Source organism: Mesoplodon densirostris, chromosome 6 (genome assembly GCF_025265405.1).
Source record: "Mesoplodon densirostris isolate mMesDen1 chromosome 6, mMesDen1 primary haplotype, whole genome shotgun sequence".
Taxonomy (NCBI): Eukaryota; Metazoa; Chordata; class Mammalia; order Artiodactyla; family Ziphiidae; genus Mesoplodon; species Mesoplodon densirostris.
In genome coordinates, this window is record NC_082666.1 from 125563849 (window position 1) to 125578159 (window position 14311).

Sequence of the window (14311 nt, forward strand, 5' to 3'; positions counted from 1 at the left end):
AAGAGAAAACACTCAGATACAGAGAATAAACAGTAAATCTCTAGCCCCACATATAAGTATACAAAGAGTAATATATTCCAGATCCAAGATTTTGCAGCTTGTCTAACTCGAAAAGGGGCTCAATTTTTAAATGGTCAGCAGGCTCCAAATTAAATAAACAGTTAATATGTGCTATGTAAGCCTAATACTTTGAAGGTCCAGGCAAGAATTAGTCACTATGTGACATTATTTGAGAGGAAGAGTGTTCTGTGATATAAGAACTCTAAAACAAAGCCTAAGTACTGTGTAATCTTTTCACTCTTCCAAAACCTGATCTGTCTTAAAACATATATTGTCCATCTATTGTTCAAATAATCAACAGAATCAATCAACAAGCACTGAGCCCTCGAATCAAGAGAACGGAGGCACCATGGATGGTGTGCTTAGGAGGGAGTGCTTGCCCCAGGGTCCCGTTCCCATTTTCCACCCCAAGGGCAGCACAGCCTGGACCTCCCCACTCACTCCCCGATTTGGGGTAGTCAATGTAGCAGAAGGAGCCACTCTTGTGTTTTTTGTCGGGTCCTTTTCTTAGACCCCTCACTTCTCCTGCTCCTGTAAGGAAGGCCTCGTTACTAGCTAGGCCAATAACCAAGTGAACGAATCTGTCTAACTCAGGAATTAAGTACTAGGAAGCATATATAAACTACATCCTCTAGCAAGCTCCTGTCAGGGGTATTTTCAGCTCTATCTGTTTGATTCCTGTGCATATCTGAATTAGCTCAGAAAGAGAAATAATAATTGTAACTATAATAATAATGGCAATTACAATTTATTGTTTAGCATGTACACAACAATTTGTGTATATGGTCTCATTTAATCCTTAAAAACAACCCTGTACAGAAGGTATCACTAACCCAATTTGATGAATGAAAAAATTTAGGCTCAAAGTAACTTACCCAAGTTCACGTCACTAAGAGGTGACAGAAACAAGGTTTCTGTTTCATTCCAAAATGAAACCCTGAAACTCTATGTTATGCTGTGTTGCCTTCCTTCAAGGGTTATACCCTCTTCTGTGGGTAAAAAGGTGTTGATTTGCTTTTCAAAAGATTCTTCTTTTAACAAAATACTAAAACCAAAACCTTTAAAGCCACACAAGTACATTTTACTCTGAATCGAGTTAAGATTAGGAAATTCCTCTACAAATTTATAGCATTTTCCTAAATATACATTTTCATTTAACACACATTTCTTGCACAGGTGACTTTTCAGGGAGTTTGCTCTTTCTACATGTTTATTTTTAGTATATTCAAATTTCATATGATCCTTCACCTCTGGAATATTGGAGACAATTTCAAAGGTCACTCCACAGCCTGGAATGGAACTTCGATGTGACATCTTCTTTAGGAGACTCTGAGCAAAACCCTAGAGAAAAACAAAACGGAAGATATGGTTTCCCACCTCAAACACTGAGTTTTCATTAACAAAGAGACAGTATAAACGACACCACATTCACTCAAACCAAAAAGGAAAAGAACATACTTCCAATAGAAGTCAGAATCCAAACCACTACATAGAAGTTCCTCAACTTTGTCTTAGTGCCCCAAACCAATTTATATGATGCCTGCCACGTGACAGGTCCCATACCCAATATATGAAAAGTACAAACCCTAAACTCGGGAACCACACTAGGCATCTGGCTCAACTCTGCTTAAAGGCTACAGAAATAAGACTGTTGACTTCTACAAGATAAAATGACCTTCTAACGAAGATGTAAGGAAGGGCTGGTGACCCTTATCCTTTTTTTCTTTTCTTTCCAGCACGATAGACATCCTGCACTATGAATATTGACAAGTTCAGGCATTAATTCTTGACCAAAGCAGGATCGTTATGAAGAATGATTTAAGAGTGCATGGTCATTGTTTATGCTGACTGCGCTCTTTGCACGGTTAAGAATTGAACTGTTGAATTAATGCATAGATGACTCATTTGAAGATGTTGCTAAGACTGAACATCCTGTAGAGGTTGAAGAGAGCACGGATGAGGGCAGAATATATTTGGTGAATAAAGATAAGAATAAGAGAGAATATTAAACTGACACTGAACCTTTTTCCCTCACGCAAAAGCCAAGTAGGAAATAGGTAAAAACCCCCACACAGAATAGGAAAAAAGCTGTTTGGTCTCAGAAGTACATATTTTCACAAACTTAATAATAATTCAGTGATCTTTAGTTAACTTTTTAAAAGATTTAACCTCTTAGAATGCAAGAGCCTCTTAGAATGCATTTATTTCATCCCTTCACTCTAGAGTCCAGACTTACAAGGTGGCACAATGGTTAGGAATCCGCTTACCAATGCAAGGGACATGGTTCGAGCCCTGGTCCGGGAAGATCCCACATGCTGCGGAGCACCTAAGCCCATGCGCCACAACTACTGAGCGTGCACCCTAGAGCCCGCAAGCCACAACCACTGAGCCCACATGCCACAACTACTGCAGCCCGCGTGCCTACAGCCCGTGCTCCACAACAAGAGAAGCCACCGCAGCGAGAAGCCCATGCACGGCAACCAAGAGTAGCCCCCAATCACTGTAACTAGAGAAAGCCGGCGTGCAGCAACGAAGACCCAATGCAGCCAAAACTAAATAAATAAAATAAATAAATTTATTTAAAAAAAAAAAAAAGATTTCCGAGAAAAGGGAGACCAAGAAAAGAGTGAATGGGAGACACGGCATATACATACATCTACAGCTACCCCATGACCTGTATGTACTGATGCTGGACCGCCAAGCTAAAGAGCTGCAATTTTAACAGCATCACTGCCGGTCTTCATTCAAAGATTGATATCAGTGTGACATTTAGAACTAAAGATTAACTTTTAGGGGTGGAGATTACATCCAGGACTCTGTCAACCGTGACTGTACTCTTCTAAATGAAAAGATTTATTTTCATCTGTCCTGGTTTTAGCCAGTGTATTGAGAAGAATCCCTAGAATCAACCTCCCAAATCGTATCATTGCAGAACCAACAGCAGAAATCCTTTATATTCTTATCTAGAAGTTTCCTACTAAACAGGTTCATACGGCACAAGGTCTTTCATAACCCAGCTGCAACTGTGTTGATGGCCCCAGCCGTGGCCTCTGCGGCACACCCCGTCACACTGTGCTTCTCACGGTCCCCAAGCTGCCACGCCCTTTCCTTCCTCACCACCTCTGCATGGATATTTCCTCCTCTCCGTGAAACAGCCAGCGACTCCTCTGCCTGCCAACCACCCCTGCCTGCAACGGAGCAGCTCACATGCCCCCTCCTCTTTGAAGCCTTCCCTGACTGCACTCTCACCCTCTGAGCTGCACCACCACAGTAGAAGAGAGTCGTCTGCTTATACACTCATAGGCCAGTGGACACTGGCTCTTTAAGGATGCAGATTATTTCTTATTCATCTTTTTACCCCAAAGCTTGACAGAGTACTCTCTCTAAATACACAATCAATGAGCCGGCAGAGGACTGAAAGAAAAGAAAGGCATAGAAAACGAAATGGTGAGCAGCACAGACAACAGCTCATCTGCGGCGAACACTCTCATCTTGTAAGACCCAGATGAAAAGTCAAAGACAGAAACAGTGAACTTCGCCTTGACAGGGCCCTAGGCCACCCAAAGGAAGGGCTGTGAGCTGTGACTCTGCAGTAACAAAGATTCAGGGTAACAATTCAGGGTCGTCTAGGAGGAAGTCAGGCTGACGGGTCCCGGGATTGAAGCAAGCACGGTTATAGGACAGCAAGAGTCACCTGAAAGAGAGAAGCTCAGAGCTTCACAGGGCCTGGGGGGACAGGAGGCCAGAGCAATCCTTCCACAGCCCTGCCCTCGTGTCTGACCCAAAGTCATTTCTTCAACCAGGATCAATGACTCACCTGCCGGCCGTGAACACTGACACAAATGCGTTTGCGTAATACCAACTGCATGTCGGCCGGATGGCTGAGCTGGACCGTCACCCGCACGATGAGAAACACTCGCTCATCTGCGGGTGTGCCTTTACTCAGCTGAGGGCAGTTGTGCACTGCAGAGTCCCAGGAGGCTTCCGCTTTCACCTGCAGAGAAGAGAGAACAGTCACCCCCTCCTCCTAAAACACAAAACCCCACAAGGAAACATCTTGGCTTGGGCTGAAGTGGAACAGGCCAGTCAATGAGTGCAGTTCTGCTAAGAGAACTGCCCTGGGAGACCATGGGAATCCCAGGATGTGGCCTCAGGCACCTACTCGGGGGAGTACAGAGCAGGCTGTTCCTGGCCGGCAGCTAAAATTTATTTATTTTGAAAAATACTCAAACATAAAAGTTGCAAATTTAGTACAATGAACTCCCGTATTTCTTTCAGGTAGATTCACCACCTGTTAACATTTTGCCCTTTTCCCCCCTCTCTCACACAAACACACACAGTATTGCTGTTGTTTTTTGGGCTTTTTTTACTGAACCACTTTAGAGTAAGTTATAGACAGGTAACTCTGCATCCCTAAATACTTCAGCAAGTATCTTCTAAGAGCAAGGACATCCTGTAACTTAACCATAGGACAATGATCATATTCAGGAATTTAACATCAATACAATACTACTATATAATACAGAGTCCATATTCAAATGTTTCAACTGTTCTGACCCAGGATCACAAACTGCATTTAGCTGTCCTGTTCTTTTACTACTTTCATCTAGGCTGGTTCCCCAGGCTTTCTTTGTCACTCATGGCACTGACTTGTTAAAGAAGGGTGCAGGTCCACTGTTTTACAGAATGCACCACAGTTCAAGTTTTGCATCTTCAGAATACCACTCACTATGTGACGATGTGTCCTTCAAAGTATCACGTCGGCTTTCCTTCCTTAATATATTTTATAATTTTTCCAATATGCTCAAAATTAGAAAATAAGCCCCCAGTGTATACCCATCACTCAGATTCAAACATTATCATATGGCTTCATCTATTCTTTTTCCCCCTTATTAAGAAGTCTTTACTAAAGCATTTCGAAGTCAATCCCACACACTGTGCCATTTTACCTCTATGTACTTCAGGAGCATTTCCCCAGAGAGCAGACTGCTGCTGACCTGAACTATGAATTACTAACAAAGATCCTTTACCAGGAAAAGAAGTAAAACAGTGAATGGATGTGATCTGATTGGTCTACTCCTTCTGGAAGTGGTTCGCTTCTTTCTGGAAATCGTATTGAAAGGTTTTCATTTATATTTCTTGAGTAAGCACTGAAATGATTACCTTGCTGATTGTTTTCAAAGGCTTGTGGAAAGGTTAAAGAAACCACTTTTCATCCCGTCTTCCCGAGTTCTGCTTTACTTACCTCTCCATCATGCTGTCTGACAATCTGCAGTTCAAAGAACTCGTCCTCTTCTTCTCCAGTCAGGGTAGCATCCCATCCACCAGCTTCTGGGTCATCAAGATTATCCTGAGAGCTGAAATCATCAGCTAAAAGCAGAGAAGTTCCATTAAATGTGGAGATCATTTTAAAGGATATAACCCCTACCAGCTAAATTTCAATGGGCTTAGTAGCAGAATTCTCCTGCCTCAAATTTCATTTGCTTTTTGGCTCTGAAATCTTACATCACACAGATGATGACCATTAAACAGTTCACAGATCTCAGAGATGGAAAACGCCTCAAGAACTTATCTAAATCCAATCTCCTACCTCCGTGCCTTATTTTACATGGAAGGCAACCGAAGCCAAGAAACCCAAGAGGTTCCACCAGGTCAGCCCATAAATGTTAATGATAGGGTGAGAACCCCAATTCCCTGGCTTTTAGTGCACTGAAGAAATGAGACTGAGAGTGATCCCAATCGTCTGACAGTTAAGAAGCTGAAGGGCTGCCCTGTGGCCCTTTGGTTCTTCATTTCCAAGCCTGGCCCTCCCAACACTCCCTATGCATCCTAAGCTTGCAAGCAAACATTGAAAGTATTTCTTCTAGTACGTGGGCTTGTGTGGACCAAGAACGGGCATAGGCTGAACAGGGTGCTGCTCCTGTCTTGGAATATCCATGCTAATAGGTCTTCTTGAAGCTTATTCTCTTCCACTTTGTAACCCTCCTACACACACACACCACTCACCTATCTAGGAACCTCAGGTAAGAACAAGACAGAGTCGCCCTCAGTCTCCAAGGCTCAAGAGAACAAGGAAGAATAGAGTGCTGTGGCAATGCATTAAAACCCCGACAGGTGGATGTACGGTGCAAGTGGCTAAGGGCTCTTCTCTGACTCCGTGTGTATATGAATAACTCTCACAGGTCCAAGTAAGCCAAGCAGCACAGGCCGCTAAATACCTGAGATGCTGTAACGTACTTTCAGGGCAGGAGAAAACCGCTGAGGACATCCAAGCTTGTCTATTTAGGATGGTTCATTTTAATACACAGTTCTTCTGCAGATGTCTTTGGAATTTAAAGGCTGACTTTCAAACTTATTTTTAGCTCTTTAATCTACCTTTTCATTTTTATTTCCCTCCTCAGAATATTTGTAAAATGTAGCCACATCCAAAATATTTTACATGAGGGGGAAAAATGACAGTTATTTAAAAAAAAATAGGCAATGCAGTGATGAATGACACAAGAACTCACAGATCAAGTGAGACATTCATTAGGTAATGCTAAGCAGACACCACATAAAAGAAACATGCTACATAAGCATCACTAGTTATTAGTCCTTTCTGGAGAGGAGTCCTCCTGAGGATGAAAGAAGAAAATATCTTAAGTGTGGAAAACATTACTGCCATCCTAAATTGATGGGAGAACAAAGCACACAAAGCAGTATGGGTTGTAGAACGAAATGTGAGAACACATCGTGATGAGACATACCTATCACTGTTAAAAAAAATGTATTATTCTTACAGGAAATTCATTCTTTGTCAAGGATTAGAGTCCTTTGGCACACATAAAACAGACCCAAACCTTAGGCTTACAGAATTGCCTAACTGCATACTTTGTTAGAATCTAAGTGTTATTTGGACACTAATTTGTCAGAGTTGCCTTCGGAAGGCACCTCTTAACTTACCATTTAAGTCAAGGAATATAACAGGAATGTGTGTTTCCATCCCAGGAACCGGCGTCCTAAAACATAACAAACAACAGCATCTCAGATAAAGCAGCCTTTCTCAGCGGCATGTGCTTCACGACTCAGCCTTCATACATTCAGAGCAATGACAGGTCAACCAATGATAATTCTGGGTACTGCGTTAGCTCTAATTTCACATCAGAGATGCCACAAAGACTTAACTGTCACTGCTTCTTTTCTCTGGTGCTTCCATGTATAATTAGCATATGCTCTGATATCAGAACTTAGTCTTAGAAAACCCATATACCTGTTCATCACTGAAGTTGAAGCTCCCTTGTTTAAACGTACTTTCTTATAAAGTTATATACCTAAGGGCCCCATGTGGCTTAATTTACTATTTTTAATTTCTATAAAGCAGCAGAGAACATTTGCTGACAGTTCAGTTTAATCTAGTACCAAAATCAAAAACACCTGGTGATGCAATTTTATTATGACTGAATAGTCTTTTAAGGGAATGACCCAAGTAATTAACATATTAACTATTTTTTTAAATGAAAAAAAAAGTGCAATGGTACTAAATATTGATTTAGATTCCCAGAAATCTTAATTACTTGGGCCAAAAACAATATTACTTAATACAACAGTTTTAGGCCACAGTTATTCCAACTCATGAAAATAATTTAACACCTCCTCTAATTAAAACAACTTTTTCCCCCACACGCTCTGGCAAGTCATCCATTAATCAAAGCAGAGGCAACACTCATAGAGAAAGCGGGCAGCTCCGTGAGCACAGGGAACTTCAGAAGACACAGCACAGCACCCATACCATTCTGCTGGCGCCCCTGGAATCCCACTGCCGGCTGAGGGGACCATGACTGCGTTCCTCTCCTCAGTCAGAGTCAACCTCATCTCTAGTAGTTGAGCTTCACGGTCAGCATCATCCTCTGTTTTATCTAGAACATCAAGAATGAGGATCAAATACAGGTATCCCACTTCCTGCCTGCTGTTTACGCTTTGTCCTACGTTATCGACAGGATGTTCCTATATTCCACGTATCGGTTGAGGAGGGTTCACTAGCAACTTATTACTTCCCTAATTCGTGATAAAAAGCTCATGATAAAAAACTAACTATAGGGCTTCCCTGGTGGCGCGGTGGTTGAGAGTCCATCTGCCGATGCAGGGGGCCGGGTTCGTGCCCCGGTCCGGGAGGATCCCACGTGCCACGGAGCGGCTGGGCCCGTGAGCCATGGGTGCTGAGCCTGCGCGTCTGGAGCCTGTGCTCCGCAACGGGAGAGGCCACAACAGTGAGAGGCCCGCGTACCGTAAAAAAAATAAAAATAAATAAAAAATTAAAAAAACTGGGGCTTCCCTCGTGGCGCAGTGGTTCAGAGTCCGCCTGCTGATGCAGGGGACGCGAGTTCGTGCCCCGGTTCGGGAGGATCCCACATGCCATGGAGCGGCTGGGCCCGTGAGCCGTGGCCGCTGAGCCTGCGTGTCCAGAGCCTGTGCTCCGCAACGGGAGAGGCCACAACAGTGAGAAGCCCGCGTACCGCAAAAAACAAACAAACAAACAAACAAATAAATAAATAAAACTAACTATAAGCTAGCGAGGCTGGTGTGCCCTCACAGAGAGGCCGTCTTCAGTTCATGGAAGGCATACGGTGGAACAGCACAGGAATGATCTCTTCAAGAGTCAGAGGGCTCAAGTGCCTCTGGACCAGAAATCAAGAAATGTTAGCAACTTCCTTTAGTTATTTTTGAGGGACAATGTCTACTGCACATACTCTATTTCCTCTTTGTTGGGGGAGAAGGGAGACCTATGCAAAGACATCCTTACAACTGGATAACTGTCCTTTTGAAAGGATGTGACACAAATAAGCGCCATTCCTCTGTTCTCGCCATTCCCACTACTGATGTGTTCATCTACTTTTATTTCATGTAACTGCAAATGGGAATTAACAGCACACTGACTTGGGGTGGGGGGGAATATTAGAAGTTGCTTTTCATACCATGTTTACTGACAAGCTTTTGCAGTTGTTGATCTAAGTACTCCTGACGCTTTGTTAACGCATTTAGCCATTTTCTTCGTAGTCTCTCTAAATCCCGATCCTAAAAGCAAACAAGGGGATTATAGTAAATATAATGTCAAGACAACATACCTGAAACTGATACTCTATCTTACCTTACTCTGATATGCTTCAAAAATGTAAAGTATTATACGCTAACATTTTTATTACCACTACTAGTTGACTCCAACCATTATTCAGAATAGAAACTTTCAGAAATTAAAGCATTACTGTACTACAGTAACACCATTTCTGAAAGGGCACTCTGATAATCCAGAACCAGTTTTGTTTCTATCGGCTCAAAGGGTAGAACTCCAAGCACTCATGCAGCTAAGGTCTTCTACAAGGTCTCTTTGCTGGATAAAAATCACAAATACTACTTGATAATCCTCAAATTTATATCCCTTAGAACCATCAGAAGAACTCTTCAGATTTCTTAACTACAGCCTTCAACATGTTTCACCAGTATCTACAAATCACGTAAATGCTTCTCTCCCTAGTTTCTGTGGGTTTTTTATTTTGAGGGGGGCGGCAGGCGGGATGTTACCAACAGACTAGCAGCTCTACCGGTCAACACCTGACTGTGTGCCCATCTTACCTCATTTCTTTCTGTAATAAAGTTATGTGACTGGGTAGATCAGTGGAATGCTGAGCATATTGGGAGTATCTGGATTTCACTAAGGCACTTAACCAAATAGCTCATGACATTCTTGTGGACAAGAAGGAGAAATGTGCAATGGATCTACTTGGAAGAAATTATAGAAGACTGAAATATCACATCCAAAGAATAGTGATTAACGGAATAACGTCAGCTTAAAAGAAGTCCCTACGGTTGTGCCACAGGACTCTGTATTCAACCCTCAATACTTTTATCAGCAACTTATAGGAAAGCAGACATTTTTATCCAATTAGAATGAAGGCAAATCAGGAGGGTGACTGCACTGGCTGACATAATCAGGACCCGAAGAGCTCTGACAGCGCTAAACGATGACTAACCAGACTCACAAAATAAAATTTATCAGACGTAAACAAAATCTTGCAGGAGATTAGGGAAAGGGGGGTGGGGGTGGGGAACAAAACAAAACCTGTACGACTCCAGGAAGTAGGGAAAGGAGACCTTGCTTAAAGTATGGAAAATACCTAAGGGGCGTGGCTTGACAGAAGCCAAGTCTGCAACAGCTCTTCCAGGGAAAAAGGAGAGGACAAGTGAAAGCAAGAGGACCTGAAGGATGGGTCTGCAGGGGCCTGGATGGGCAGCTCCAGGTTTGGAAAAGGATAAGTCACAAATGATTGTTCCCTTCTCTGTTTTAACTTGAGACAAAGCAATATTTGAATCAAAACGAATTGTGTAGTTACTAAGGAACAGTATGGCAAGACTCAGGAATGTGTAATTTAGTACTTTAATCAAGCTTATTTGACTAGGATAACCCGTGCTTCATTACCTGGTAACTGTCCATGTCCTCCTCTTCCTCCTAAGAGAAAAAACATATTATGCAGAGCCAAAACAATCATTTATCCAAGAATCAGACTACGCTAAACAAGTCTGAATCTTTTCCCATACTTTATATTTTCTAATTTAACGAATACGCTTTTTCATCTCCCACCCACGCTCACCCTCACTCTGGGTTTTACAGTTTTCAGGGAGTTGGAGTGAAACCTTGAGCTTCTCATAGGAAAGTGAAGAACCTCATTTGACCTTTTCAGGGAGCTAGTACAATACTCTCCCCCTGCTGGGCTTATAGTCCCACTCCCCAGGGGAAATCAAACACCTGCTGGCAAATAGTCTATGAGCCAGCAGGGGGTTTCTGCAGAGGGGTGGGGAGGGCGGAAATCAGGCACGGAGGAGCTCCTTGAGGCTGAGATGTTTTAACCCTCAGTTTGCCGTGTACCAGGGAAAACCAACAAGCTGGTGCAGTGATTCCACACAAATGCAATACAGTTTAAAAAAAAAAAAAAGAAAGAAAGAAAAGAAAAAAAGGTATCCAAAGAAATAAAATACTGAAAGAGTTGTTTGTGCAAGGCAGTTTTCTGACAGGTTCCAAAAGACTCTCTTGTCTGGCTGGGTCTGTCAACAGAGACTTACATGGATGGTTTCATGAGTCTTGGGCGATCTCGGCGCCCTGACTTTTACACATCCAATGCCAACAGACAATATACATTCTTCCATCAGCGGTAATGTCCCAGACTCCTGCACAGACTTCACTTCCACTTGGACTCGCCGGGACTGCCCCTGTATCACAGACAATTTTAAGAGTTTCTCAAAATCGGTTTGATTCCCAAAAATTTGGTTTAGAGAGACCCCTACAGGCTGATGTTGAGAAAAGCATATTTATCTTTAGAGATGTTATCTCACCATATCTTACATGTTTAGTAGTAAATTACAAATTCAAAATATATGGCTTAGATATTTTTTCCAACAAAAGAAAAACTTTAAAACAATCTAACAAAGGAAATGCAAAAGGCTAGACAATATAAAATGTTCCACTTACTAATAAGCAAATTAAAATAAGCATGAAACACCTTTATTTTCACTTAATAAGCTAGCAATTATCTTTTTAAAAGGCAATTTACAGTATTGCCCAAAGTTTACAAAAAAGGCAATTACATACACTGTTGGTGGGAATATAAATAGGTAAAGCTTTCTGCAGGGTAATTTGCCTTAAAAAATAAGTATCCCTTGGCCCAGCAATTCAACTTTCTAGGAACCTGTTTTAAGTAAATAATCATATATGCACATAAAGAATCTTACAGCAATGTTAAGAATAACAAGAAATTAGAAGCAAATTATATGTATAACATTGATAACTGCTTAAACTATAGTATATTAATGAAATATTTACATGGTCATTAAAATATTGCTATAGAAAAACATACATGATATATAAGTTAAAGAGTACAGTGACAGATGTTAACTAGACTTCTTTTACAAAAGCAGATTACCAAAGCCAGTATATATAGTATGATCCACTTTAAAAAATAAGCAATCAGAATAATAAGAATGATTACACTATCCTGAATTCACTGCTCTCATCCCAAAATAAAATAATTTTAAGCCAAGTTGCAAAATGAAGAATTGATCAGAGAGAAACTGTTCCTTCTTTAAGCATGTTTTCACAATAAACACTATGTGACTTTGAATATTTACAATGAAGTAATTTTTTTTTTTTTTTTTTTTTTTTTTTTTTTTTTCCGGTATGCGGGCCTCTCACTGTTGTGGCCTCCCCCGTCGCGGAGCACAGGCTCCGGACGCGCAGGCTCCGGATGCGCAGGCTCAGCGGCCATGGCTCACGGGCCCAGCCGCTCCGCGGCATATGGGATCCTCCCAGACCGGGGCACGAACCCGTATCCCCTGCATCGGCAGGCGGACTCTCAACCACTTGCGCCACCAGGGAGGCCCAACAATGAAGTAATTTTTAAAAGAAAATTCCCAGTATCTGCAATCACTGACTTCAAAGTTGGTTTATAAATTTTAGGAATGTAAAATAGAATTTGAACATGTAATTTCAAGTCAGTTACCCTTCCCCTCTTCCATTGGATTTTAATTCCCAAGAGCTTTGTATCATCAGGAAAATCAGCTTAGGCAATGATTGATCCTATCAGGCTAGATTTAAAGAGATGGGTTGCAGACGTCTTTAATATTTTCCAAGGACTATGCATCAGAAATTTTGTGCAAAGAGTAACTCAGAAAACATTTTAATTGTCTGAAACAGTTTAGTCATTTCAATCAGCTACCTTTGGTTTTCACTTTGCCTGAGACAGCAAGTGACCTATTCTGAATGTGTGCCCAAACGTGAAGGGTGAAGTACCTATACTTTGGGGGAGAATGCAGGATAAAGAGAGAGAAAAATGGAGGGAAAAGATCCATTAATTGCTTAATGTTTCACAGAAAAGCTTTGAACAGCTTTACGAATACTTAAACTATTAGACTGAACTTCTTGTAACTGCCGATATTGGACCATTTTTTAACTACAAAACTAGCAAATGCATGCAGTTAATCTAATCAGTTCTCCTCTGCTACTTTCCTGTTGGAGAACAATAGGTTCCAATTTTGAAATGTATTGAGTTCTAATAAGTCTACCATCCAAGGCCCTCCATGAACTAGCTGCCCCAAGCCTCTGTAACCTCTTCTGTTACTGTTTCTAGCTCTTCCTACAAGTTACTGATACTTTCTACTCAAACTTACCTAATTCCACCCTCTATCTTTATTCCTGCCATTTATATATGAAGAACCCTTCCAACACGATTCTTTCACCACCCAGGTCAAGACGCACATCCTTCAAAAAAGCCTTTCCTGATATTCCCAAGATATCTTTGAACACTTTTAGTAAAGGTTGCCAGAAGTGTGAAAAACCCTTAAATATTCAATTTATACTAAACCACAGAAAATTATCTGGTCTTGCCTTCTGGGAGATGAAGAATTTCTAAGGCATCCAAAGAGGATATATATAGTTTTAACAGATGTTCAGGAAAAGATGCTCTTCACACACTTAGGAATCCTATTTTATGTATATATCTCACACTATAATTTAAACTAATTTCCTTTTGCTTTTAGTGCCTTGTCTATAGATGAATGGATTTGCTAAAATTCATTTGCTAGGGTCAGAGAACAAGCGCTTATCATTTTCCTCCTCCTGAGACATTCAGAAACTTATTTAAGCCAACTTTCTTTTTCCTTTAACCTTTTCTCATATTTTGCTTTGAATGATTTCAACATTCATTTTCTTGAGCCATTCTAATATTTTACTATTGTTTTAAAGTATGGAAACTATCACAGGCAATAATATTCTACTAAATGTTGACTTCATGTAAAGAATAGCAAACAAGAGTATTTCTAAGTCTTACATGTAAATTCTATTAAGATACTCTCTCTCATCTTTAATTTGCAGCACAGATACTACAGATCACATCTGTCTGGGACTAAGGGACAAGTCCCACACGTGTCTCTGCTGTACTGGTTTCTGGCAGGTATTCACATCTACCTATAGCTGCATTGACTTAACGTGTCCTATGTTAAGTAAGACAGAAAAGATATTTGGTCCTTGTCCTCAGTTCCTGGCACAGAGCTCCTAAAACTCTTGGAATTTCCTTAATGATAAAGGTGATAGGTGCATCTTTTAACGATGTGACTCTTCATTTGGCGACTCTAGGCAGATCCCTAGGGGGCTTCAGGATTGGGGCTGGTTGCCAGGAAGACCAAGCCTTGATCAGAAGGTTGGAACTTTCAGCCCTACGCCAAAACCTCA

General features: G+C 41.3%; 1 protein-coding gene across 1 annotated transcript in view; it reads right to left on the reverse strand.

Moving 5' to 3' along the window:
* Nucleotides 1-14311, reverse strand: part of KIF13B (kinesin family member 13B) — a 188882-nt gene that overhangs the window by 53330 nt on the left and 121241 nt on the right. The window contains exons 25-32 of the mRNA XM_060102634.1: nucleotides 11152-11298; nucleotides 10511-10540; nucleotides 9012-9111; nucleotides 7829-7955; nucleotides 7003-7058; nucleotides 5306-5430; nucleotides 3878-4054; nucleotides 1309-1401 (exon numbers count right to left, since the gene is read on the reverse strand). Of these exons, the coding sequence (XP_059958617.1) occupies nucleotides 1309-1401; nucleotides 3878-4054; nucleotides 5306-5430; nucleotides 7003-7058; nucleotides 7829-7955; nucleotides 9012-9111; nucleotides 10511-10540; nucleotides 11152-11298 (855 nt within the window). The remainder of the gene's footprint in view (nucleotides 1-1308; nucleotides 1402-3877; nucleotides 4055-5305; nucleotides 5431-7002; nucleotides 7059-7828; nucleotides 7956-9011; nucleotides 9112-10510; nucleotides 10541-11151; nucleotides 11299-14311) is intronic.